Source organism: Echeneis naucrates, chromosome 19 (genome assembly GCF_900963305.1).
Source record: "Echeneis naucrates chromosome 19, fEcheNa1.1, whole genome shotgun sequence".
In the NCBI taxonomy this organism is placed as follows: domain Eukaryota; kingdom Metazoa; phylum Chordata; class Actinopteri; order Carangiformes; family Echeneidae; genus Echeneis; species Echeneis naucrates.
This window is the reverse complement of record NC_042529.1, coordinates 7080044-7106213: the sequence shown is the minus strand read 5'-3', so window position 1 is coordinate 7106213 and position 26170 is coordinate 7080044. Positions and strand designations below refer to the sequence as shown.

Below are 26170 nucleotides of genomic sequence, written 5' to 3'. Positions count from 1 at the left end.
TAATGCTGTGATCACATCTGCAATCAGACAAAAGGATTAATTCCTTTGCCTTTTTTTTTGCTATTTCAGCATTATCAATATTTTTGTATTTGTATCTTTCATAATAACGATGAATGTAGAAGAAATTGACTGGAGTAGAAAATGACTGTCCATGTATATATGTACAGTATGTGTGCATTTAAGTGCATACTATATACACACATACAGTGGAGTCCCAGAGTCTGAGACCACTTTCACTTGAGTGGTAAAGTGCTCCCAGACCTTTGGACCCCACAGCACGTAACATAAAAGCACACTCAGCCAATTATGGAAAATGTCAAACACCCTCAATAAAACCCCTCAAAAAGATGATTTGAGACAGAATTCAACCACCTAGAGACAGACATTGAAGGGGAAGGGGGAGGTAAATAGATACACCGGGGAAAGACAGAAGAGAAGTGGTGAGGGATCTTGGTAACTCCCTCTAGCTTATGATTCTTTAAAAAAAAATGTTCCTTTGATCAAAGAGGGTCCAGATAATCTCATCTGTAATCTCAGTTTAAGAGCAGGGAGTTGCAAGTGGCTCTGCTCTCTCCTGCCTCTCTGGGTCTTAGCTAGGTGTTGTCCTTAACACAATGTTCAGGGCTCGCTCACTAAGTTCATCGTTTTGTACTTGCTAATTGCCGCCACAGCACTGGCTGCTGCGGCCCTGAGGGGCAGCTTCTTGTAGATCCACTCCTGTCCGGGTCCGTCCGCCTGGTCCAGCCTGGGGTTCATTCTTCGGTAGCTTCTTTGCTACAGGGAAAGGAGACACAGGGTCATAGATGCTAAAATTCAAAGGTGCATCACAACTAGCTGTAAAACAATTGGTAGCATGATTTGGCACAAAAGAGCTCTGAAAATACATGGTTATGTACTATTACGTATGTTTTACTACTGATTTTTTCCCCCCTCACTCTTGCTCACTTTTTGCTTCAGAAGTAGTCAAGTGAGGCAATCTAAATCAGGTAACCACGATTTGGAGGAAGTGCACAGAACACACTTATTTGTGAAGTGTGAATGTAGTGCCACAAGTTGTTCCATTTTAAAAGGGTCATTCAAGTAAAAAGGTTTAACTCAATGAGACATCTACCATTAAATTCAAAAAAGGTATTGAAGCCAACAGGTGTCAGGGAAAATAGCTAATTCCTGCAAACAAACAATTTTGCTGTCAAATTTGATCAGGCATTTATTTTTTTCCACTTATAATAACATGAAGTTACTGTAGCATTGTAGGTGAAGTGGTGTTGACCCTGGTCTGCATGTGAAGGGTTGTCAGTGAGTGTATTAAGGGGGTCCTTAATATATTTGCAATGACAATATGGTGGATTTGATTTCCAAATAAAAGCATATTTTTTAATATATATTTTCAATTTATCACAAAATTATTATTATTGTTTATTATTATTTTATTTTTTTTATTGTCAGACTCAGAAAACACCCTTAATAATAAACTAATGAATTTATTCATATTCTATTAAAAATTCTGATATGTGTGGGCTGGTTGGGAATGGGAAGGTTTGGCAGGATGTATAAGTGCTGTGAATTCACAAATTAATTTATTTACACTAATCTAATTTCTTCATCATGGTAATAGTTTCATACAGAAACAAATTTATCAGGATTACACAAAATGTATATAAAAAAAATAATATCAGTCTATCTACCTGAATCTCTTCAAAACAATTGTGAGTTACTAAAACGTGGGCAAGCTGCTTGATCATAATGTAGTTTTGTTTATTTTTTAAATAGATAGGTGACTATATCATTTATCACTTGCTGTTAATTTATCTTAATTCAAAAGTGTAAAACCATACACAATTAGTCAAGAAAAAGTGCAACTAATTTGAGAGCATTAAATAAGTACTTTTCCCCACAGCACCAGGTCAACTTCATATCTTTGCAATTGTTAGCCAGTTTGTTCTTCAAGTGCTACTGAAATCCATCCAAATAAGCAACTCTATATCATTTTTTCTTTTTAAGACTGTTAAGTATTTATCTTCTCTACAGATCTAAACATTTGGCAAACTAAAGTGCCACTAAGAACATAAGTCAATGGGAGCAGATATGAGGGACATTTGACTCATCAGAATAGCACTTACCAATAGCCATAAAAATTTCATTGACATTCATAGCAGTCTTGGCTGAGGTCTCCATGAAGAGCAGACTGTTGTCATCAGCATATGTTTGTGCTTCCTGAGAACAATGTTTGGATAATACAGTTTAATACAATTTTGACATAACTGGGATTAAGCTGAAATAATTTAGTCTTTAAATTCATTCTGATTTATGCAGTGTCATACCTGAACTTCTACAGCCCTCTTGTTTGCGATGTCTGCCTTGTTGCCTGCCAGAGCGATCACTATGTTGGGACTGGCTTGTCTTTGCAGCTCCTTCACCCAGTTTTTTGCTCGTCCAAAAGTATCCTAATTAAACAAGAAGCATTATGACACTCACCTAGTCTATCCATTTAAATGACAACTATTTCAATTTGGCAGAGCAGTTTTACTGTTCTGAATTTTGGCTGCCAAGTACCTGACCACAAAAACACACAGGTCTATTTTTGGACAAGATCTAAATATGTTAAAACTGGAGCATGTCTTGTCAATTCAAAACAAGACAAGACAAGACAAGGCTGAGTGAGAAGAGAGCCTCACAGACTAAGTCATTATGAAATTACTATCTTAATTACTGTTTTCATTGTTAACCTGGGGCTAAACCTACTGTGTTGGTAATGTCGTAGACCACAATGGCTGCCTGAGCCCCTCTGTAGTACATTGGAGCCAGGCTGTGGTAGCGCTCTTGACCAGCTGTGTCCCAGATCTCAAACTTCACTGTGGTGTCATCCAGACAAACAGTCTGAGTGAGGAAGGCAGCTGAAGAATGCAAGGAAATGAGGACAAGTGGATGAATTAGTGATAAAATATTAACAACACACATTTACAGCTTCCTGAAGGAAAAACTCATATTTGAACATGAACACCTGAAGTCTTGTGTATCACCTCACAAGCTCTATGCCATTCACAAAAGCACAAAGAAAACTGCACCAACTGGTGCTGTTTCTTAAATTTCATACACACAGCACCACAGTCTTCATACTGTGAGACACAAAGACCCTTTTAAATGACATTTAGTCCTTCAAAGGTTATGTCTCCTACCTCCAATGGTACTCTCCTGGAATTCATGGAACTGGCCTTTGACAAAGCGCAACACTAAGCTGGACTTGCCAACTGCTGACTCCCCCAGAAGCACCAGTTTGAACTGGCAAATTTTGTTTGCAGCTGTGGCACCATTAGGCCTGGTTGCTCCTCCACCACGTCCAGCCATTGACAGAGACAGAGACCGTTATGGGTTGGATGCGCTGAAATTACTGGCCAACGGGGTGTAAGGACCGGAGCTTGAGCCTGAGCTGAAGGATCAACCTTTTAGTGGGAAGAGCTGCAGTGGGCAGACAGAGGTTGTCATTCACAAAGTCCTGAGTGTCTCTCTCCTGCTTGTCCAGCAGTCCTAAACTTTAAGATGTTCAACACGATAAAGAAAATCACAAACCAAGATGAATCCAAAACATGTTTGGATTTTAGTTTGAAAAAATTACAGGCTCTACAGATTGTAAATATGAATACTGAAATTCATAATTCCCATATGAAGATAAAAAAAGCTTTCATGAGAAACACCTTGCACAACACAGACTGTTTATGAGACCAGACATGTTGAAGTGTTTCAAAGTTTGAACACTCAGTTTTAAAATGAGATACTCTGAGAGTGAACATCACTTTCTAAGAAGCAAAATCTATATTTTGGTCCTAAACAGTTAAGTGATTGTCAAACGACCTCAACCCGCGGATCTTTTGACCGTCGAATCGGACCAAAACAGAACCAACTGTAGGTTAGCATCGAGGCTAACCCTAACAGCCATGCTAAGCTCGGCTAACAAGAAAAAAACGCCAAAAGGGAAACAAATAACAGGCGGCTGTTCTTACCAACAACGAAAAACGACCTCCACCCCACCTGATAAACTCCGAGTTATATCAGCGTAGTTCCTCTTTGTAGTTTTTCCTGTTTTTTCAGCTTAAACACTTTCAGGTTCAGAGTATTATACGCTTCCGCCTTGTGTAAGCAAAATACTTCCTGAATTCAGCTGTCATGTGACGCAACGTCCCAGCCAATCAAATGAGTGGAAAGTATTTCGTCTTCACATCGCAGCAAGTGTAATTTTTCTCTTGTGTCTTTTTGTATCATAATAAATATAAAACGTATTTTTATAACCCTGAAAATGATTTTGAGGTGCTTTCTCGTCCTATCTTAGTTAAATAACAAAGAAAAAATGATGGATATTTCACAGAGTAATACAACAGCAGGTATTTGCACTTGATATCTCTTTAGCCAAAAGAAATCAGAATACACCATGGGGTTTCCTTTTTTTTGTTTGCTTATGATTTTACAGTTCATCTCAGCATCTTATCGACCACAAGGTGGCGCAAGATCATAGTGACAACTCGGCAGGACCTGTGAGTCCTCAATAGCTGTGGCATCACCACCACTTATTATCTGAGGGAAGATGAAATATGCTCCAGGCCAAGACTGAGGTTTTTAAATAAAACAAGGAAACACAGATTCAACTCGGCTGTAATGTTTAGTTTTTATTTGTGCTCTGACATTTAGTACATATGGCAGGAGTCATGCTGACCGCAGGACTGGTCATTTCAGAATGAATTCACAAGAACACAATACAGATCTGATAAAAACGGCTTATTTTTAAACAATTACTTTATAAATTATGGTTTGATTAATCTGTTGACAACGTGATTACTTTTTTTTTTTATTAATGTTCAACTGCATTGGCTAGATTTTGTCTTCTCAGTTAACCAAATTAAACATTCCTGTCCCTTTGTGCAAGAGTCAAGTATGAGAGAGCCTTGTACTGTCATACCGAACACTGGAGGTAAAACTAACTCTGCCGGAGATCCAGATGTTGAATCTTGCCCTGCAACCCCAAAACTTACTCCTTAAATTTCAAGTTTCCAGTTTAGGCTCTAGTTTGTAGCCAAAGTTACTGATGTGTTTATATTTTATCTTACCATTGACCACCTTATGACCATTACTTTAATGCTACCTTTTGTCCAAGGGCCACTGAAATTTTTAATCTTATCTTCTCATCAAGCCAAATTATCAACTAGTGGTATTTAATTTTTCTGTGAACATGAAATTTTAATTTGATTAAAATTCTTACAAAATACAAATTTGGAACAGATTAATCTTTATCATTTCCAATGCACCACACACCCATTACAGTAGGTCGGTCTTTCATTGGAAGGTGTGTGGCATAATATTTATTTATCTGTTGCACATATCGTGATGGCAACAAAAAGCAGTTGTTAGAGGTGAACTATTAAGTAGTTGGCAGCCTTGTGAGTCATAGCAACCTTTGAAGTGCTTGACACCTATCATGGAGAAATAAACAAAGAATCAGAAAAATTAGTTCTCTTGGTTTTATCTGTCAGTTGTTATTATTGTTCTATAGCTTGAAATTTTCTGTGACAGTTATGAACTGTACTTACTTGGTCCAGCTGTTATGATGGCACTAATACAGACGTTGTTTGGACCGGGGCAGGTCTCCACATTGCCTGAACAGCGACGTATGCCTCCACAGTAACACTTCAAAGATTCGCCTGGACAAAGCAACAGGTTTTAATTTTCTTTTTAAAATCACACACTGAAAACAATGTATTAATTTAATGTTATATGGACAGGGTGGCCTCTTTGGTGGTTGGATAGGATTAGATAAATAGCATATTTACTCACCCTGACTGACAAGTAACACTACCAAAAGAGTGAAAATCACAAACTTCATGTTTCACAGTGTCACGTCTCTCAACAGCAGTCTCTATATAAAAAGAAGTCCAGATTAGTATGACTATGTAATTGAAGCACTCTCGTTACAAATATTAATTCACTTAAAGGTGCCATACCTGATGAATTCTTGTGCTTGAATGTTGATTCCCAAAATGTGTGCTGTTAGTTTGCAGGGATCCTTTTTATCTGGTTGTGTTGTGCAGTTAATACAAATAAAGTACATCATCAACATGGGAAAACCAACTCTTACACAACTGTTTGAGTACATATTGAGGAATTTTCAAATTTCAAAGTGGAATTTGAAACATTTCAGGACTTTAAGAGCTGCAAATAATGTTGTAATAACAGAAAAAATTAGTTTGAAGTTTCATTATTGACCTCGGAAATAAACACTTAGACACACAACACATAGTCTGACACGCTGAAATTCCCAGTATAGCAAGTAGCTGCTGTTGTGACAGAGAAACAAAGCAAAAGGACTAGAAGCGCTATAATTACCTTTTGTAATAAATGTAAACTTTCTGTCTTACCAATAAATGTAAATTTCTGTGCAGTCTGTGAATATGACTACATTATTGTGAATATGTTAGAGCTCCTTTGTTTATAATTGGAAAATGTCTTTCTTTCTTTCCTTTTTTTTTTGGACAGCTTTGTTAGCAAAAAACTCAGAATGCCCCCCCTCCCTTGCCTATATCGGGACACCAAGTACATAAACAACCAATTATCAAAAACTCAGCAAGTGCTGAGCATTTAGACAATGACTTGTTAATTTTAGGTAAAAAAATTTAATACATTTTGGAAAAATAAAACAAAAACCTGTCCCCTTCCCTATATAGTGCAGTGTCCTGGCAGCAGGACTTGATGTGAAGTGAGAATCTACTAACACGTTTGATTAGACTCATGTCTTCATTACAGCAGCTTGAGCTTTTGGCTGAACATGACTGCAGGTGTGAAGGTTAACTCTCTCTGCACACCAGAATATACAAAAAAGGTGTAAGTGGCAGAAGAATTTTCAAATGAAATGAATATTGATATTCTATCCAGCTGTGTTTTTGTGTGTAACTGTTGCTTAGCCAGCTAATCATTAACTTATCTGGGTTTCCCATACAACTAAGTAACTTCTGCCAAAAAAACAACTTAATCTTACAACACTGACTGATAAGAAATGCACTGTGTAATATGGTGTGTCATTAAACAAATACTGTGTTTGGCATTATCTCTGGCTAATAACAATCACATCTTTTTCCTGGAACTTGTTAGTTAAATAATGTGTCATAAAGCAGAACGTCAAAACAGATTGGTTTACACATGTTACTCAGATATACATATACACTACCAGTCAAAAGTTTGGACACACTTTGCTATTCATTTGAACGAGAATGTGTATGCAAACTTTTAACTGGTAGTGCAGATATATTTTTAGTTTGTAGAGAGTGAGTGAGAAAAAAAGCTACATATTTTGGATGTAATGTAAATTTTATTTAGCCTGGTTTATGTAAACTAAATATAGAGAGCATCACTCTCCAACAATATATGAAGATACTGCACATTTGCTTAGACAATCAGACTGAGAGTAAAAAAAAAAGAGAGAGAGAGAGAGAGCGATGAAGATAAACCAGCTTTCACCAAAATACTCATTGAATTCACAGCCAGTAATGAGAGAGAAAACAGCAGCAAATCCTCTTTTCTTCTGTAGAGGGCAGCTGTTGACCTTTATCGTTCTGTTCCCTTTTAATCAACTTCCAAGTTTCTTCTTTGCAGTAAAGAAACATTTGGTTTTATTCTTATTTATGTCCAGTTTCCACGGACTTGATGGGAGCTTGTTAATAAAATAATTCAAATGATTTGATAATTTTGAATATAGTGAAAGCTACAGATTTTTTGCAAACTAAGTGAAATGAAAACAAAGAATTATAGAATGATAGTATGATAGAATGTTACATAAAAAAATTCAAATGTCATTATTTTTTAATTATTATGGACTAATCATCACATAATCTTATTTTATCACACAAATCAAAGTAAGTTGTAAGTCCATCCAATTTAGCTTAAGATCATATCATAAACTGAACGACTTTCACGTGAAGTGAATTCTACTTAAATTTTTGAAAACTACAGCTATATCTGACTGATGCTATGCAATTTGCAGATATATCTCACTCTGTCAACAACAAAAGTCCTAATACTCCACTGTTTGCAACAACAACACTTGGGAGTTGGGAACTGTTACCACAAATATCTGAACATCTGTGTTCATGTCTGAGTGTACTCCCAGTTGGTTGCACTATGCTACTGAAACGTAACCAAAGTAATCATTTACATCATGTTACGTACTGTCCTTTCTCAGAATGGCATGAGTCACGATGTTTGTGACAACAAAGTAAAAAAAAGAAAAGAAAAGAAAACAGGCAGATATATTCTGCATACTTTATTTTGCCAGAGAAGAAGAAATCATTCAGAATACCAGAATAAATCAGAATAGAATTCTTGAATACTCTGAATATTTTTTATGAATATAATTAGTTCATGTTCTCATCCAAGGAGGCATTCACAGTTTTATATATTTTTAGGACTTCACTTTTCAAATAAATATTAATTTATGTTTAATTAATCAGAAGCTATATTTGTATAGTTGTAGAACCTTTAGAAATAAAATGTAACTTATTTCACAGAATCATATTTAATGCCTTGGTGAGGAGAAAGTATTTAAAATATTCAAATATCTTGAAGGAGCTTAAAGAGAGCATAAAAAGGAAATGAACAGGAAACCTCAAATAATGTACTGTGCACGGCTTTGTGCAGTTTGGATATTGGATGTTCATAGTGTACAAAAACTATGACTCTTCAAATAAAAAATGCTAAACTGAGAAACACCTTCAAATTAAAACAACAAACAAACCTATAATACCTACAATGTGACGCATAATCCCAATTCCCTATGCAAGGTGAAGTATGTGTCCATTTTGTTCCTCTGTATATTAAAACATAAAACCAATCTTACCTGTCCGCCATATAAATACAATATCTGTGCGCATACTCAACAGGTTCTCATGTAGAATGCTTACACATCGATTTGGAAACCTTTTCCTTAGGAAAAAGAATAAACAACTTTACCATGCAAGAAGGTAACAGGTAATGTCAACTGCAATTTGTTCTGAGGATATTGGAAAAAATATACAATATATACTAGAACCAAAAGCTTTGGATCTTTTTTTTTTTTTTTTTTAAAGACACACTTCAAAAGAGCCAAGATAATGCACAACCGACATGCTTTTGCATAGAAATGCTGTAAATTTTTGGAGTGTGACAAGTATGAGAGCCCAGAAACTAGAAGGCGGGAATACAGCACACATTGAAAATCTCCAGCAGAGTCTCTTTAAACACTGTAAGGCAGTTGCATTTCAATGACTGCTGCTTTTTGTTTGGACTCCATTGCTGGACCTTCATGACGGCGCGCTTTCATTGTCCCTGCTCTCCATAAAACCCCCTTTACCCAGAAGGCACTCCAGACTGGTGTGTTCAATGGCAGATTCGTTGCCAAGTGGGAGATGGGGCTCCAGAGTATCAGTTTGAGATGACCCTGAATCCAGGAGGGGCCCAAGAGGGTGGTTGGGTAGTGTGGGCAGAGAGGCATTGGCAGGTGGAGTAGTGGGGTGTGAGTCCTCAATGTGGAGGATGGGGGCATCGTGGAACACACTGCGAGATGCTGAGACAGAAGTGTCCTCGTGTGCAGTTTGTGGGAGTGGACAGAAATGGGAGTAAGAGCTTGGTGAGGGGTCCAGCAGGCTATGTGTAGACGTACCTGTGGGGGGACTGGATAAAAGGCAAGAATATTCATCACCATCAGTGGGAGGCTGCAGGCACAATGTGGGCTGGGACTTGCTGATCGTAGGTGGGCTGGCATTGAGAGGTCTGTTTTCAGAGTTTCCATGCCAAGCATGAGTTGCGAAGCCTGGACTTCCACCACGGCAGACCGGGTTGACACTGAAAAGAGACGGGCTGGTCCACAGATGTGTTTTCATGCTCTCGGAGCTATGACACAAGCCTAAGCTGGGTGCAGAGTTCAGAGTGAGGGGAGAGCAGGAGTTAGCAGGTGGACTGGAGGATTTAGGACAGTGGGGGCTCTCTGTCTGAGTTTCAGTGGATTTACAATAGCTCCAGTGGTCAGTGGAGGGGGCACTTTGGTTGCTGTGGCCTTCATTGCTCCCAGGATCATTATGGAGGGGGCAGGATGACACTAGGTGGAATGGCGTGCCGGTGCTGGCATCCATGGGAGAGCTGGACATCATTCGGACATCATATGAGTATGACGGCTTGTAGTGATGCATGGACACATGAGCGTGGAGGAGATGCATCATGTGGTGCAGGCCCTTTGTGAGCTCAGATACTTCTTGGTTTAAGGTGCCCATCTGTGAAGAAAGTACACACAGTTTAGTCACACCAACCTTCAAAGTTCTATTATCAGACTGAGCAAACATAGTAAGAAGTAGGTTCTTATGCGGCTCAGAAATCCAGAGGGACTCAGACAGGCTGAGGTAAGAGATATAACTGGGAACAAATTAGTTAACCATGAACGAAAGGGGTGCAAGAAGGGGCCACAGCAGGTTGTCAGAATTTTTTTTCCCCTCTACGTTGCTGAATCAGCACCCCCAGCTATCCTCTGCATTGCAGGAGTGCCCTACTGATTAATTAATATCGACTTCAGACAGCACCTACCTGGGCCCATCTGGACGCTCTGACTACACCTGCTTTTGCTCTATTTACATTCAGAGGAAGACGAGGCAAAAACAAGGCAGAAACTTGTGTATTTCCCCATGTCAATATATATATATATATATATATATATATATATATATATATATATATATATAAATTATTATAATATAATATATATAATAATATAATTTATTATATAATTATAATATAATATATATAAATATAATATATATAATATATAATTATTATAAATTTCCTTACAGAGAGAAGACGGAGGAGTTGAGGGAGACGGGCCAAATCAATTTTAATTTAAGAGGCTGTACTCTGCTGTACCTTATGGTTGAGTTGACTGATGCCCTGTCTGACCTCCTCTGTCTCCAGTAACAGGTTGGCATTTGACTGTGTGGAGTCTGAAACAATGAGAAGAAAATAAAATAGTACACAAAATTTAACACAGCACCTAAAGCATTAATCAGCATCAGCATTTAGCAAACTTATGAGGTTTGATCGTATATATATTAGATATATGTACATATGCATCTGTCAGGGTAGATGGAATATACTACAACTAACTGACTTCAAATAAAAAGAACCTAATATTGTTCCTGGAGCGACAATGATCACCAGTAAAGGCTCAGGTCAGATGATCAGTACGCTCTGCTTTGACCTTAGCGGTCCTTTAACATATTCTCTGACTCTTTGGACACCTGGCTGTCATTTCACTCCCCTGTGATCTCATATTTCCCCAGAAGGAGGCCGGGCAGTATTATGGTGTCCACAGTTTAAACTTCTCCAGCCATCTGGCACCCGGGTGACCCTCGCAGCTGGAGGCGGTTTGGCTTACCTTGGGTGCTGCCTTCTGTACTGGCTTTTGGCCCACTGTGCTCCACGTTGAAATGGAACGTGGGCCCATTGTCTTCAATGCCATCTACAACCCTGTGGCGGGAGGGGGTGAGGAGGAGCAAAGTTGGAGTTAATGTAATAGTAGAGCTTTTTCAATTATCATTGGAGCTGGCAGATGGCATAGGAATGTGCCATGAGAGCTGCTGCTGGCAGAAGCCCACGTAGATTTTAACATGAGGAGAAGAGCCCAGTCAGGAGGGGTGGACACCTGAGCTCTCTGAACCAGCCCTTACCCATATCTAGAACTTACTGGATGACTTAGGGATACATTATGAATACAGATGGTTGGGGCAGGAGGATAAGGTGCTCTGGTAATGAAATGCAGTGACATCTGTTAAAATATGCAATGCAAATACTCTGCATTTATGCAGGTTCCTCTAGCATGACTTTAGGTGTCAATTACTGTTACACCTTATCCAGATAATGTCAGACGCTCTAAGGTTAACATAACTTGAATAAGGAATTACGATTTTGTGTGATATTGTCTGTGACAGCATGGAGGAGAAATTATTCAAACAATAAATGTCAAGGAAATAACTTTCATTTGATTGTGATTAGACTGACCAGATGTCCATAAAGGATGCACAGCTTCACTCCCTACACTTAAACAAAATCAAAGTTTTCACATTAGAAGACACATAGTTCAAGAAAAACTAAATTGTATAGCATTGTATTATTTTGCAAGTTTCCAAGCTACTTAAGTTATCACACATTCACGTAGTTTTGACTACCTTGGACTAAGGTCTGGGGGTCCAAAGCAGGTCACAGTTGGAATAAGGAGCACTGAAGGCTTTTGTTCAGCTCCTGACTCTCCCTGGGATGAAGTAGAGGGTGGGGCCGACGCAATGGTGCTTGGCTCCCGTTTGGCTGGCGCTTGAGGGGATGAGTACTGCCCATGGAAGCCACGGCTGAGATTGGGGGAGCGGCAGCGTCGCAGAGCGTTAAACTGCCGCAACTCATCCCCCAGGAGGTTCCCCAGTGATGTACGGCGAACAGGGCTGCTGAAGCTGGGGAGCAGGAGGTTGCGACGGGAGCGGGTACCCGGAGACAGGTGGAAGGAATCGTCTAGTTCTTCACCCTTGGTTTCCACAACAGATGGGAGCCTGTGCTCCTGTAAAACAGGACAATACAAGATTAGCAATACTACATAAATCTTCAAACAGCCTAATATGCATTTGTACTTGTCAACATAAAAATCCTGAGGATCAGATTGGAGAAGAATAAAAACATTCAAATGATATCTTAAATATTGAACTATTTTATAGTTTTTATGTGAGAGGGGTGGACAAATTTAAAATTCCCCTGAATTTGCTGAGCTAAAACATTTAATGAGTAATCTGGTTAGTAATAACATTTGTTTAAGATACTGATAATGATTATGGATCAGCCAGTCTTAAGGACAAATTTTAATAACAAAGAGACTACTGTAAACGGTATTGTAGTAACAGAAAAATAAGGAGGGGAGATGTGGGTGATAATTAGTGAGATAACTAGCTCATAAGGCTTCCCATTAGGAGAGCTACTGACCCAGTTAGCATGCTAACTCCTGGGACTCAGTCTTAAATGGGTTTCAACCTGTAGGGCATAAACCCTTCCACCATATTCATCAACTGCACAGAATGCTCCCTAAAATTTGGAGGTTTTGCCCTGAAAAGCTAGATCCATGCCTACTTAAGACCATGATAAATGCTATCACAACTATCTATCACAACTATCACAACTATCACAAATAAGCTGCAGTCTCATCTACACTATATTGGATATTGTTCAAAATCCTTATTTACTACTGTTGTAGGAAATTACGACAACTCAGAGAGAAGAAGACTTCAGTGAACTCACATGAGAGAGCCTGGGTGACCTTGAAAACCTGTTGAAACCCTGCAGTGACAAAAAGAAACCAGATTTAAAAAGTTATGCCGTTTTTCACCTATTACCCTATCTGTAAAAATTTAAATATGGTAACCTGTTTGTTTTTTCTCCTGGATATGTTTCCCATGCGGCTCAAGCTGAATCACACAACTGATCCCTTTTCCACACCTGGTTACAGCGAGATTCCAGCAAAAGTTTGTCTTTCTGCTGGTGTGTGAAGAAATTCCCCACAATTTAACATAATCAGCTAGATGGCAAACGAAACTGTGGCGATGTGAAGCGTCCACTCGTGTGAAAAATGTGCTTCAAACAACTTGGCTTACTGTGACAACACAAGCTACAGTCTGTCGCTCTACCAGTCTAGTGCCAGTGATGCTCTTTGATGCAAGGAAGCCAATTCACCGGGAATACACATTAAATTTAATCCTTCATTGAAACACAATATTGAGTTCAAAAGTCTTCACAGCTGAATGGAAATGAAAGCAAAAATAAACTCCAACACTGAATCTTTACATCTCTTCAGAGGTGATGATAGTACATGTCAAAGGCAGAGGAGAGAAATCTGGAGAGACAAGCTCTACTTGTGAGGAAAATTAACCCTGGAGCAAAAAGTAATGATTAACTAGCCAGAGAGGAATATTACTGCCAAATGATGTTAACATCAATATACAGTAATGGGGCAGTGATGCCAAAAGTGCCCCACATAAAAAAGTTGGTTTGCAGGGACTTACTGTCAGTCACAAGTGTGCTGTGTTTATTTGAATGCCTGTTTTTTTTTTTTTAAACACACCATCTTCCTGATTGGCATACAGGTGCCCAGTAAGGAGAATATATTTGTATGTTTGTATTTTTGGCCACATATCATTCAAATCCAACATACATTGTGTGGGATCCTCATAAGAATTTAGATAATCTAGAAAACTGTGACTGAAAATAGTTACTGGGGGGAAATCAGCATCATTCACATGATAGCATGACTCCTCAACAAATTAACAGCCATATAAAACCGGGTGTTTCAGGTGGACAGTAAAACACAACTGAGCAGGAGAAGCTGATGCTGGTGGGTAATGCAAGACGCACTTGATGTCGTCACAATAGTGTAGAACCAGAAACAAAAGGCCATTGAGAGCCAAATGAGTTAAAGTTCATCATCACTTGAGATGACACTGATGTCGAATGAAGTTATGATCACCTGGGACTCTTATTGTGACATTTTGTCTTCCTCTCTCTGTCCTGCTTCAGCCAACTCATGGTATTTTTATTCCATCCAACATGTCAGCAACACTGAGCTCATCTTGTCTCTAGCACTCAAACAAACTAGCTGTGCTTTTTCTCTTCCACCTGCAATTACCAGACTCTGACTTTATCAACTTTGTCGAACTGTTGTTTACATGTGAAGCTCGGAAAGGAGCTGTGAGCCCATGACTCCTAACTAACCTGTTTGTATTTCACACCCTGAGACGTCTGATTTCTCCAGTGGCCACATGGTCATTTGGTCATGTTCAACAAACTGTCTTAGTGCTGGCTTCCAAGTGGAGTTGTGACCTTCCCACAGGACAGCATAGTCACTCCTTAATACTAAATCTAACATAATGGTACACAACTTACCTCTATTAAAGAGACATGTTTCCAATTGTTCATCCTGACTTTAAGCTTACAATAACAAACTTTATCTCACCACAAAGTTGGTGTTGAGTAGGAAAAATCTTCTAACCACTGTAACAAATGTTGAAATAAAAATTATAGAGTCAAAAGAAACAAACAAACCCCAAAACAACAACAAACAAACAAACACAAAAAACAACCAACCAAAAAAAAAAAAGGTTGCCATCTGTTAGTCTGGGTTTTTCCCTTTTAGACAAGATCAAGTTCCCTTTTGATACCTTATCTGGTGAAAGGCAAGATCGCTTTGGCAGCATTTCACTCCTGTTCACTGACTGCTGGACAGTCAGCTTACTCTCACATATCTCTGTACTATAAAATAACCTATGTATGTTTGTGTGCGTCAGGAGTCAGAGTAGCCAGGTAGCTGCACACTCCTTCATCCTGTCAGGGTAGCAGTGGTGCCCCAGCATTAGGCTTGAGAATAAACTCTGAGCAGATGGTGAGGGAGAAGTAGAGAGCTGGTACTCGTGATCAGCCCCAACTCAGCTTGAATCCAAATTAAAGACTGTAATAACCCTGCTATTGTGTGGACATGTGAGGCATTTATACACCAAACAGACACCTTACCATAGTTAACTTTTTCAAAATAATTTGCTTTTCTGCCATAAATATATGGATTCTCTATTTTACCTTTGATGTCTCTTTATGGATAGAAGACCCTCAAACATAATAAATTTGTTTTTGAAACGCTCATTAATTCATCTTAAGCGCTTCTCCCTGAGAGTTTGTGACAAAGACATTTAGTAATTAACACGGCCAGCACAGATGTCCTTTCCTTCTCATTCCAAACTCCAAAAAAAAAAAACCAAAAAAAAAAAAAAAAAACAACCCTTCCAACAATTAAAAAGGCCTGTGGGAACCCTAACAAATGCTTGAAGCAAGTACAAAAGTTTTGTGATTGACACTAACAATGAGATTAAGAGAGTCCTTAGAGAGCTTTGTCGCTTTTGTCAGTCACACATCGATGATATCTTGGCATTAATTGGTTTTGATCATACAGTTTAACAAAATGCCATGTGAAACAACCACTGAACTCTGCTGCGTTGTGTATGCAGATACAAGATTTATCTTTTAAGGATGATATTTTCACTGATAATTTTACACATGGCTGCATGTGTAAAATTATCAGCTGCATTTACTCCACAGATGGACGATTGTCTTGCCTTATGAAATGCTTTCTAAAATAACTATTAAGGGTAACCGGCATTACTGTGAGGAGGTCACTGTTTGGGTGTAATGCCACCCTGCTGTGCTTTGGGGTGGCAACAGGGAAGTGATACGACTGCCTGACAGTGGCACCCAGTGTCACTGGAGTGACAGTCAAGCCACCAACTACCCTGTGGTTGCTGTGGTCACTGTGGCAGAACAAGTGTCAAGGAGAGTGACAATGGCACCTCAGGGGGCACAAATGTGTTGTTCCATTCTCTCGTTGTGTGCTCTGTTTCACTATCAGATAATTTAACGGGAAAATGACATGCCCAGTTATAATGCTTGCTGCTAGAACACATACGTGAATTTCATTCAGAGCTCCAGCAATGGCCCATCTGTTTCAACTGCCACAAATGATGATGCACATGTGCTGCTTCATGTTTTGATAGTAGGACAGGAGATGTGTCAAACTCGAAGCAGAATGTGTATTTAGTACCTCATCCTGGCTGCCCTCGCGCAGGTTGTATGTGAGGTTGTTGTGGATGTCAGAGGCAAACACACTGGCATATTCTGGGTAAAGTTCCAGCACTTCTCTCAGGCCTCTGACACTGATATACTGCAGGTCACAGTAGGTCAAGGCCTTTACATCAGCATTGGTCTTAATCACTTGGTCTGTTCCCGGCAGGTCAGACCCAATCAGGTCCCCCTTCCCTAAAATCAAAGCAGTAAAAACATTAATTTAATCAACTTAAAGCTGCATGAACACCTAATACATGACACATGTCACTTGAGTGCAATACAAACCTAATATAGCCAGCACCATGTTGTCTTTTAGCACCTCTAGAGATCCAGAACAGACAAAGTAGTTGGCATGCAGTGCATCACCCTGACGGATCAGATACTCTCCAGGGACACAGAAGGAGGTTTTTATATGGAGGGAGAGAGAGCGCAGACAGCCACGACTGGCCCCCTTAAAGACCGGCAGCTGGAGGATGTCCTTATTCAGATGCATGGCGATGTCAGCCCGCAGCTCGTCAGGGAAGTCATGCAGGAGCTGGGGACGGGTGACAGATGTAATGAGATGCAGCACTGATTAGTAATTAGGGAATGGACTGTGTTGCCACCCGTTATTCTCTTTTGAATTACAAAAGGATGTCAATTGATGGTTTACCAGCAGCCATGTGTCATACAAGATCAAAATCAATTACAGCCGCAAAAGATGGCGCATGGATTTTACAGCAGATGTTATCGTTCAAATGAAATCAAGACATTGCCTGGAAGTTCCTTGAGGGGAGACAGAACTGTGTGAAAAGATATGACATGGCAACGGCAGCGAAAGGGACTCCTACCTCATTGGCATCTATACCATTGTTGACAGACCACGTGGTCTGGAAGTACTCCAGCATGCGTTGTTTAAGCTGCTGGGGCAGACTGTGGACACGGATGAAGTCCTTCAGGTCCTTCATACGTGTGTGGTACAGAGAGCGCCGTGAGTACATTCGCTGGATGATGGCAGTCACGTTACCAAAGACAAGCGCGTGCATCAGTGCTGTGTGAAACATGAACAAATACAAGTATTAACGTCAAGTTCTTGATTTAAAGAACTTAAAGAACTTTATATTAATCTCTACAAAATCACCTAGTACAATTTGCATCTTTATGGGCTACTTGATCCTCTAAGTAATATACATTTTAATTTATATGATTCTTCTGATAAGAGTAGAAAAAATAAAGATAGGATCATCTCATGTGTTGCTGCACCAATAATTTCTAACTCAGCAAAAATAATCTGCTTAGTGGTGTATAAAGTCATAAAGGCCAGCCAAACCATCCAACCCACTTCCTGCTGAATCTCTGGACCTGGTGTGCCAAACAGAGGCTCTGTTCTGCCAAGATGCCAGAGGGAGAATGTACCCTTGTGTCAGACGTACCGCCGATGAGCATTGTGCAGATGGAAAAGATCTTCTCAGCATCAGTGTTGGCACAGACATTGCCAAAGCCCACACTGGTCAGACTGCTGAGGGTAAAGTAGAGGGCAGCAATGTAGGAGCTGCGCACTGTCGGACCGCCCACTGTGCTGTTGATATATGGTGTCTCCAGACGTTTACCCAGCTCATGGAGCCACCCTTGATGGAGAAGGCAAGGCATGAGAAAGGAGCAAAGGCTGTATTCCATGTCGCCTGCATGGTTGGTGGCTGCACAAAATGATACTATAATACCTGCTCTGAGAGACAAAAGAATATTTTTGCATCTGCGTGTGTTAACATGAGAGGAATGATCAGCATTGTCAGCAGGCTGACACTTTGATTTGGGATGGGGCAGACTTAAATTAGCCCCTCTTGGGATAAGCAAGGCCAAGTGTTAATTAGCAGGTTATGACCTAATGTCCGTATGGACAGAATTTAGTGACACAAGTATGGACAATTTTACAAATACACACAAACCCACATGTACACAGATGTTTGATTTTGATGTATATTACGGTATGTCAGCAAGCTTGTTGTTATTTTTGGTTGTTGAAAGACGTGTGAGGCTGTTTAATTGCATGAAACAGCCAAAAGCAGTCATTTTTCTGGTAATAAGAGAGTGGACATGGTCACATTCTTTGATCTCATGCACAAAATGTGGTGAATAATAAGACAAGATATTATTCAGCTATAACAGTGTGTAGTATAAAAAAGCCCATCAGTTTTCAATTATTGGTCTCCATGTTGAACTGTTTTCAACATGGAAGCCAGGAATGACACAAACATGACAAGTAAGTCATTCGTAATATGTTGTTATATCAGCTTTTGAGCTGGTGTCAGGCTGTCCTTATTAGAGTGTCAGGGCATGGTGTTCACCACCGTCTCAACACAGAACAGTGCTAGAACTCCCAATAGGTGTGCCATGATTATTTATAGCTAAGTGGGGACAAAACAAATGTGTACTCACTGCATTGGCACAAACCTGTCTGTTATCAGACTAGACCACTAACTTAGACCAAACTTTTGGTTAATAAACACAGACTATGAAATGAGCAGCTCAATCACATTTTAGATTCTATTTCCTGACAAAAATAATAGACAGATAACAAATAAATGATGCATATGGTGAAAATCACTTGGGATTATCATTTCATTTATGTTTTACAGAGAAATGAAATATTTTCACATTCTTTCTGGATTAAACATGGGAAGAGTGGGGAATGACAACATCCCAGGATATATGGCAACATAGATCCTGGGCTGGAACTGGACCTAGGATGCTGCGATTACATGGCAAGGACTCGATCCACTCAAACACCAATACTCCCTTCAGGATCAAACATTGAGTGTAACTTTCACATTTCAGCTTCTACTTCAGTAAGGCTTCAATCGGACTCACCAATATCCCAGCTCACACTGGTCTCAATCTCCTTACGTCCGATCATGTACCAGATGCAGGCCATCCAGTGTGCCAGGAGGGCAAACACAGACATTAGTAAGGTCAGCACCATGGCGCTGTACTGGGAATAGCGGTCCAGCTTCTGAAGCAGACGAAGGAGGCGCAGCAAGCGCACTGTCTTAAGCAGATGGACCAAGGATGTCTTAGGTGGAGAGAAAAGCAAGGGGGAGCAAATTGAGAAAGAATGGAACAGAGGAAGTAGTTGCAGTTCAGGTTTTAGAGACAAAAATTTACAGGAAATCTGCCACTTTGTTGTGTAAAACCACTCTGGCAATATATACAACAGAGGTACTTTGCTCAAATAAATGTGCACCTACAGCATATAGATACATAACATGCTATTTGCGAAAGCGGCCTTGGAAATGGATGGCTATATCTTTCAAAATGTAGCACACTTTAGGGAAATCAATATTCTCCTGCTTATGTGAGCAATGACAGAGCAGTACTACTTACCACTGTGATGTTGAATGCATACAGCAAGTCAAATGGCAGGGCAGCCACCAGGTCCACAAAGAACCAAGTGGTGGCATAGTGAATGCAAATGGCACGTGGCTCATATACAACCTGCCCTGACTGGCTCACAAAGGTGGTACGAAAGTTCAGGATAATGTCTGCAAATAAGAAGTTTAAAGGTAATTTTATTTTTCTGTGACTGAGAGACAGTCATGCTCATACTCAAAGTGTGAAAGGACACAAGTTCAGATTGATTCGATGAATGATCTAATTGTAGGCAAGAACACTTGAGATCACATTATAAGGTTTGCTATCCACGCAAAAGAATATATAATATTGTTCAGGGTGGAGGAGTACCAACTTTAGCCATATTAATGTCAATATAAATAAATGAATTATGCATATGGAGCTAAAACAGAAACATGTAACAGTCGGAATATGTTTTGAGGCATCCATTAGGATCAGTGAGTTTGTCAAACAGATCATTTAACCTTAATGTTGTGATGTAGAAGGCACATAATGAGTAGACCTCTGGGTGCCAGGCATAATGTAAAAAAAATAAAAAAATAAAAAAATCTCATCTGTCACCAAAGCTGTTAATGTTGGCAGAGAGGATGGCTCATCACTCAATGTGAAATACAATTATTGGAGGTTAATAGAAAATAAGAGGAATTCAGAAAACACAAACCGCAAATGCAAAACAGGGAGAGTTGTAAATCTTAGCAGATTAAATCAGTTGCATTTCAAAAGATGAATTGTACCCTGACCTCGCCCAGTGTGAACTGGGATTGGCTCCAGCACCCCACGTCCCCGAAATGGATAAAGCGGTTGAAGATGAATGAATGAATGAATAGTGTGAATGAATGTGTGAATTCCCTCAATTTGCACAAGGACATAATTTATTACACAGGTGCTTGCAAATAGAATTATGTATAATTTGTAATAATTGTGAATAATTCCATCAAAAGATTATACAGAGACAGTTTCTATTTCCACCCTGAATCATCATATTATTTACCTGATGCCAAAAGTTCAATTCAAATTTAATTCACGGCCTGAAAAGGGACCTAAACTGCATTTACTGATAAAATTGATTTAGATGAGCTGGATGATGTGTTCAGACATTTCTATCAAAGCTCACCTATAATAAAGAGCATTTCCACTGCAATGTCGCTCACGATGGTGGAGCGTGCCGCTGTGACGGTGTCATCGTAGGGCGTGAAGCTGACGTTGTACGGCACGGTGACAGCCACGTAGAAGGTAGCCAGCAGAATGAGCCAGTCCCACAGGGCTTTGGACACACTGTAGTGAAGCAGAATGAAGCGCGACTTCTGCACTGCTGCCACTTTATACTCTGGTACTGAAGGCTTCTCCATCGCGTTCTGTAGAAGAACAGGTAGGTGATGTGTGAGGTTGAAAACAGACAACTGGAGCACATATACACACAGACAGGATGGTTTCCTGCTGTGGAGTGAAAAATAGCAGCCTCTTGAATGTCAAGCTGGAGATTATATATACAAAGCAGACAAACCATTCAAGAGAAGCATGCATAAATGAATAACTTGATAAACAAATGCTCACAAGGTGGTGTGATGAGAAAAAAGTGATAATCAGAAGGACGTTGCATCGCCAAGATTTTGCAGAAACAGACAATGTAAATGTCAACACCCTCTCTTGTGTTTTGATTGCTGATGATTCAGTATGAGGGGTAACTCATGTGAACAATGCTGCCAGTTATCTATTCTTGACAGACTCCTATAGACAGTAATAAGCTTTTAAAGGGTTATGCCATAACAATACAAACTGATAGGAGTTATGACTATGGTCAGTGAGGGGGAAGCTTATTACGCACACTGATGCCACATTATTTCATACATGAATTGACCTTGGCTTGACTTCATCTTTCTATAATGCATTAGTGTCTTGATTCTCAGGTGGTGCAATACAATGGTAACTGTGCTACTATGACAAAATGAAGGGAATTGTAAGATCGACTATCCATTACTGTTATTTTTAGAAACCTAGTGCTTTTTCACGCCACTTCTTTCATTTTTATTAAGAAAATCCAATTGCAGAAAATATGCATTTCTACTGGTGGTGAGGTGGGGAAACCATTTGGTACATAATGAGACTTCAGCTTTCCAAATGGGGCCATGCACTTGGCACATAACAGTTTTAACAATGTTTAGGAGACAGGAGGAAAAGCCATTACCCCTGACTGTGTTGAGAGGAAGCAAAAAGGAGACATAAATGAGCAGAAATCCATCCATGAACATGTACTGCACTGCACAAACATGTGAGATGAGAATCACAGGGGCTGGTGAATGAAGAATTAGCCATATCTACATCTTTAGATGTCCTTGCATGGGTTGACCGATGGCAATAGAGCACCTTGCTTTGTAAATAACTGAGATAAACATTTTACAGTCAAGTGTCTGTCAGTGCGTTATTCTGGGGGAGAAAAATTAGCAAACTCTGCCCAGGAAAGAAGGACTGTAATGATTAAAGCTGCTTGAAACTAAACAATTTCTGGTTAGCAGTGTTAGTCCCTCAGTGTTTTTTTGTTTTTTTGTTTTTTTTTAAATGGTGTCCATTAGTAAGCAAGAAATCTCAAAGACCTTGCTGACTGGTGATAGTTCCAGCCATGTCAGCAAAAGCTGGACTGTTTATTTTCTTTCTTTCTTTTTTTTAATTTGCCTTACATCACAGAAGTCAGGACGCCCATCTGACCTTCGCACTTGAGGCGGTCAACTGAGCACATTTCAATGATTAGAACAGAAAGCCCAGCACTGCAGGGACACATGGGACTGCATGTCACACAACTACAGCTGGTCTTCGCACTTCATTAACTCACACTGTACCCTAAAGCTTGTTCTAACTACATCTCCCAGAATGCTGTGGGCTTTGGTCCTGATAAAAGCCTGTCATTGATGGGCAAGGAGATACACATGGTTCACTATGGGACTCCAACAGCAGCCATTCCTGAACATCCTATTGCAGAGGATTCTCAGTCTTGAATTTAAATTCTGATTTACATTTAAATTGTTTACTAGGTTATTAAACTTAAGCACGGTGTGAGTGTCACAAGTGTTACAACCAAATAAAAACTTTGGAAAACGACCACGAGACTCTGAGGAAAAACAAGTCATCTCTCTGAATAAACTCTTGAATTTCCCAGTGCTATGCTGAACACACTTAGAGCAGGCGAATAACAATAAACAGTCCCTGCCTGAAAGTATGTTTGTGAATGAATGTGCGTTGGGCAGAAAAAGCTATGGAGCACTGAATTTCATAGGCAGCCAAAGAAATATTTGTATCATCACTTAAAATGCCTGTACTTTGCACTATTTCTCTCATTTATATAGCATTGATGTGTATTTAAGCAAAAAAAGGCATTAGTGGCCTGCAGCAGCTTGAAATCCAATCTTAGCTTCTTGTCAGAATGCCTTGGATTGGTCACAGTAGCTGATGCACTGATCAGCTGAAAGCATCAAAACCGACAGTCAGACAGCTTGTGTTTTGGTGTTAACGAGCCTTAAGAGAAAGAAAAATTCAAGCTGAACATTTTTGATTCGTTATGCCATGTATCATTTAAAAAGGATAAAACCCTTATAGACTGAAACTAAGGTAGACTATGGGCTAGGATGTGCAAATTCTGTTTTGAACTGTAAAAAATGCAAAAGAAATGTGAACTGGATGACCTACATTGATTATTTACAAATGCTAAAATCTGCCCTGTCAGGGAAATCCACTGTGAGGTCAGTCAGAGATCTCATGATCTCTCCACAAGAGGTTAGACCCTCAGCAACCAGAAGACAGAAAACTCAGGAGATTCTCATGAGATCTTCAACTCATACACAATTACATGCATAAAAGTGAGCTTAATCCTTAAAGATCTGTGTATTTCTCAGAATTTCCCAGTAAAGCTTCCCTCCTTTCTTTCCTGCCTGGCAGGCTGATGGACTACAAAGAGAGATGTAGTCAGAGCAAATCTTGCTGGTTGTGGTGATGAGGCAGAGCACCACACAGTTAACAGCTCGAGAGACAAAGTGAAATAAAGACGTAAGAAGCAAGTAAAATAATAGGAAGAATACAAGAGAGAAAGGGAGGATGGTAGCGAAAAGAAGTGTTTTGATCCTTCGGCTGTGATTAGGCTGTAAAAATACAACCTAGTCTAAGTTTCCAAGTATACATTTTGTAAATACAAACTTATTTTATAAACTGATAGAGTGTTAGGGTTAAAATCAATTATGCATCAATTATTTAGCATCAGTGGAATAAATATATAATATATTCCCTCTGACGGTGAAGTAGAAACATTAAACAATAATAGAGGTTGGAGTGGATGAAGAGCTTCAATATTTAACCTCCAGAAGAAAGACAAAGATATCTGTTAAAAGTAGAATAAAATGGGGTCTAAAAAGTGAAAGTCAATAAGCCAAAGAGACAGCAGGATCCAGAGGGATGAACCCAAAAGATGAGGCTGCAGTGACAGATGGAGAGGATAGAAGAACATACGAAAGCAGCACACAAAGAGAAGAGTGATTAAATGAAAACAGGGGAAACCGAAGGCAATAAAAAAAGGATGTAGACGAGAGGAAAAACTACATTAACATAATTCTTTGTCCGTTTCCTTGAATGATTAACAACCTTACGAATCTAATAACTTGGCCAATTTCCCAGCTGTGACAGTAAAGCAGTCAATCACTTTTTCTTTTTCTTTTTTTTTAATGTAAGGACACTCAAGAGCGTGAAGAATCGCATCGCTTACCAGATTGAATCCTTTCCAAATGAATCCCATTGTTTTAAGAGTTTAAGGTTTCCTCTTTGGTTGAGTTTAGACTAATTTTTAAACTAGGCTGTTTACACAAGCTCGACTTAAGATAGCCAACTGACTTTGACTGCTGTTGCCGTGGTAACCGCACTGATTGGGAATATGGTCTAACTGTTGTCTGCAGTTGGTTTCACAACTCAACTGTTCTTTTGTGGCTTTAAAAAAAAAAAAAAATTGCGTTTGTTCAGTTTTTAAAATGTACATTGTATATAAACATATATGGTTCAGTTTTCACAGTTTTTTTCCCTGGATATGACAACTTTAAATCTGTTGTTACAGTTACGACTATCACTTAGGAGGGAACTGTGATGTAACACACCAAATACTAATTTGGCTGTTTTTAAATACTCATGTGTGTGAGTAATGCGATTATCATGCCAGTGTGCCACATGGCCATAATGAACTATTTTGCGGCCCCTGTTAAAAATAAATTGCTCTCCTCCATTGACTTGCTCCACCATTGCTTGTATGGTCTCTCTGTTTAATGGTGTCCTGTATTCAGCCAACTGAAAGTAAACAAATGAAGCTGATTTAGAGGAATATGCATCATTTGAGTATAAAGCTGTAAATAAAGATAATATTTAAATACTGCTGCGTAATAGTGCTTTATCTATGCTTACGCTATTACAGGCCCTAAGGTTAGCTTATAATTGAAGACCTGTTTAAAAGCTCTTGTCTAAACTAGTTTCTGGTGATAGCGCAAACACCAAAGTTGTCTCAAGAGTCTTGAATGTCTGCTTATTAATGCTTTGAGGTTCATTCCAATGCAATGCTGCAGTGGATCTGTCGAACACTGGTGACAGGTCTGCATGGTACAGTCCAACGAGCTGTCAGAGATCTATAAAAACAAAACATTTACGGTATATTTGATTTATATTCTCACTTTTAGTTACCAAAATGATTTATATACCACATAATGATTTGTTCTAAATGCATGCTGATGCTGAATATGACTGTTTATGGTTGTTCTGCAGCCTTGTATGCTTTAGTCAGTCCCTGAGGTTAAAAATAAGTATGTGTTGTATTTACTGCTTTTGCCATTCATCTATTTACGTGTTTGTTGCTTCTCTAGATATTTATAAAGCAAACTGGTGCCAAGAACAAAATGCTAATATTATTGTCTACCTTGGCAAAGGAGAGTCTAATCTCAGTGGGAATGAATAACCAAATGCAGCTGGTGAGAGGGAGAGTTAAGGTGACGCAAGCTATGACTACACTAAGTGTCATTTCTTTTGGAGATTGTTAAATATGTGTGAAACAGGTATGTAAGAGAACCACAGACAC

The 26170-nt window shown here is 39.4% G+C and overlaps 2 protein-coding genes across 4 annotated transcripts in view; both read right to left on the bottom strand.

The window, feature by feature from the left end:
* On the bottom strand, positions 1-4141 carry LOC115059632 (ras-related protein Rab-5C-like). 3 transcript variants are annotated; one of them, XM_029527233.1, is made up of 6 exons: positions 4027-4141; positions 3177-3456; positions 2743-2894; positions 2322-2444; positions 2121-2214; positions 1-774 (listed from the first exon to the last, which is right to left on the bottom strand). In XM_029527233.1, exons 2-6 carry the CDS (start codon positions 3343-3345, stop codon positions 656-658), a joined length of 657 nt encoding a protein of 218 aa, XP_029383093.1. In that variant the 5' UTR covers positions 3346-3456; positions 4027-4141; the 3' UTR covers positions 1-655. The 3 variants fall into 3 exon arrangements, with proteins under 3 accessions (XP_029383093.1, XP_029383092.1, XP_029383094.1); XM_029527232.1 differs by having other exon boundaries at positions 3999-4138; XM_029527234.1 differs by having other exon boundaries at positions 3177-3530; positions 3999-4130.
* A 4998-nt stretch (positions 4142-9139) lies between these two features.
* Positions 9140-26170, bottom strand: part of kcnh4b (potassium voltage-gated channel, subfamily H (eag-related), member 4b) — a 32340-nt gene continuing 15309 nt past the window's right edge. Inside the window, exons 6-17 of the mRNA XM_029527365.1 lie at positions 21194-21434; positions 20053-20210; positions 19540-19741; positions 18105-18299; positions 17523-17722; positions 16978-17227; positions 16670-16884; positions 13330-13368; positions 12222-12601; positions 11432-11523; positions 10921-10997; positions 9140-10280 (exon numbers count right to left, since the gene is read on the bottom strand). Of these exons, the coding sequence (XP_029383225.1) occupies positions 9315-10280; positions 10921-10997; positions 11432-11523; positions 12222-12601; positions 13330-13368; positions 16670-16884; positions 16978-17227; positions 17523-17722; positions 18105-18299; positions 19540-19741; positions 20053-20210; positions 21194-21434 (3015 nt within the window). The 3' untranslated portion in view covers positions 9140-9314. The remainder of the gene's footprint in view (positions 10281-10920; positions 10998-11431; positions 11524-12221; positions 12602-13329; positions 13369-16669; positions 16885-16977; positions 17228-17522; positions 17723-18104; positions 18300-19539; positions 19742-20052; positions 20211-21193; positions 21435-26170) is intronic.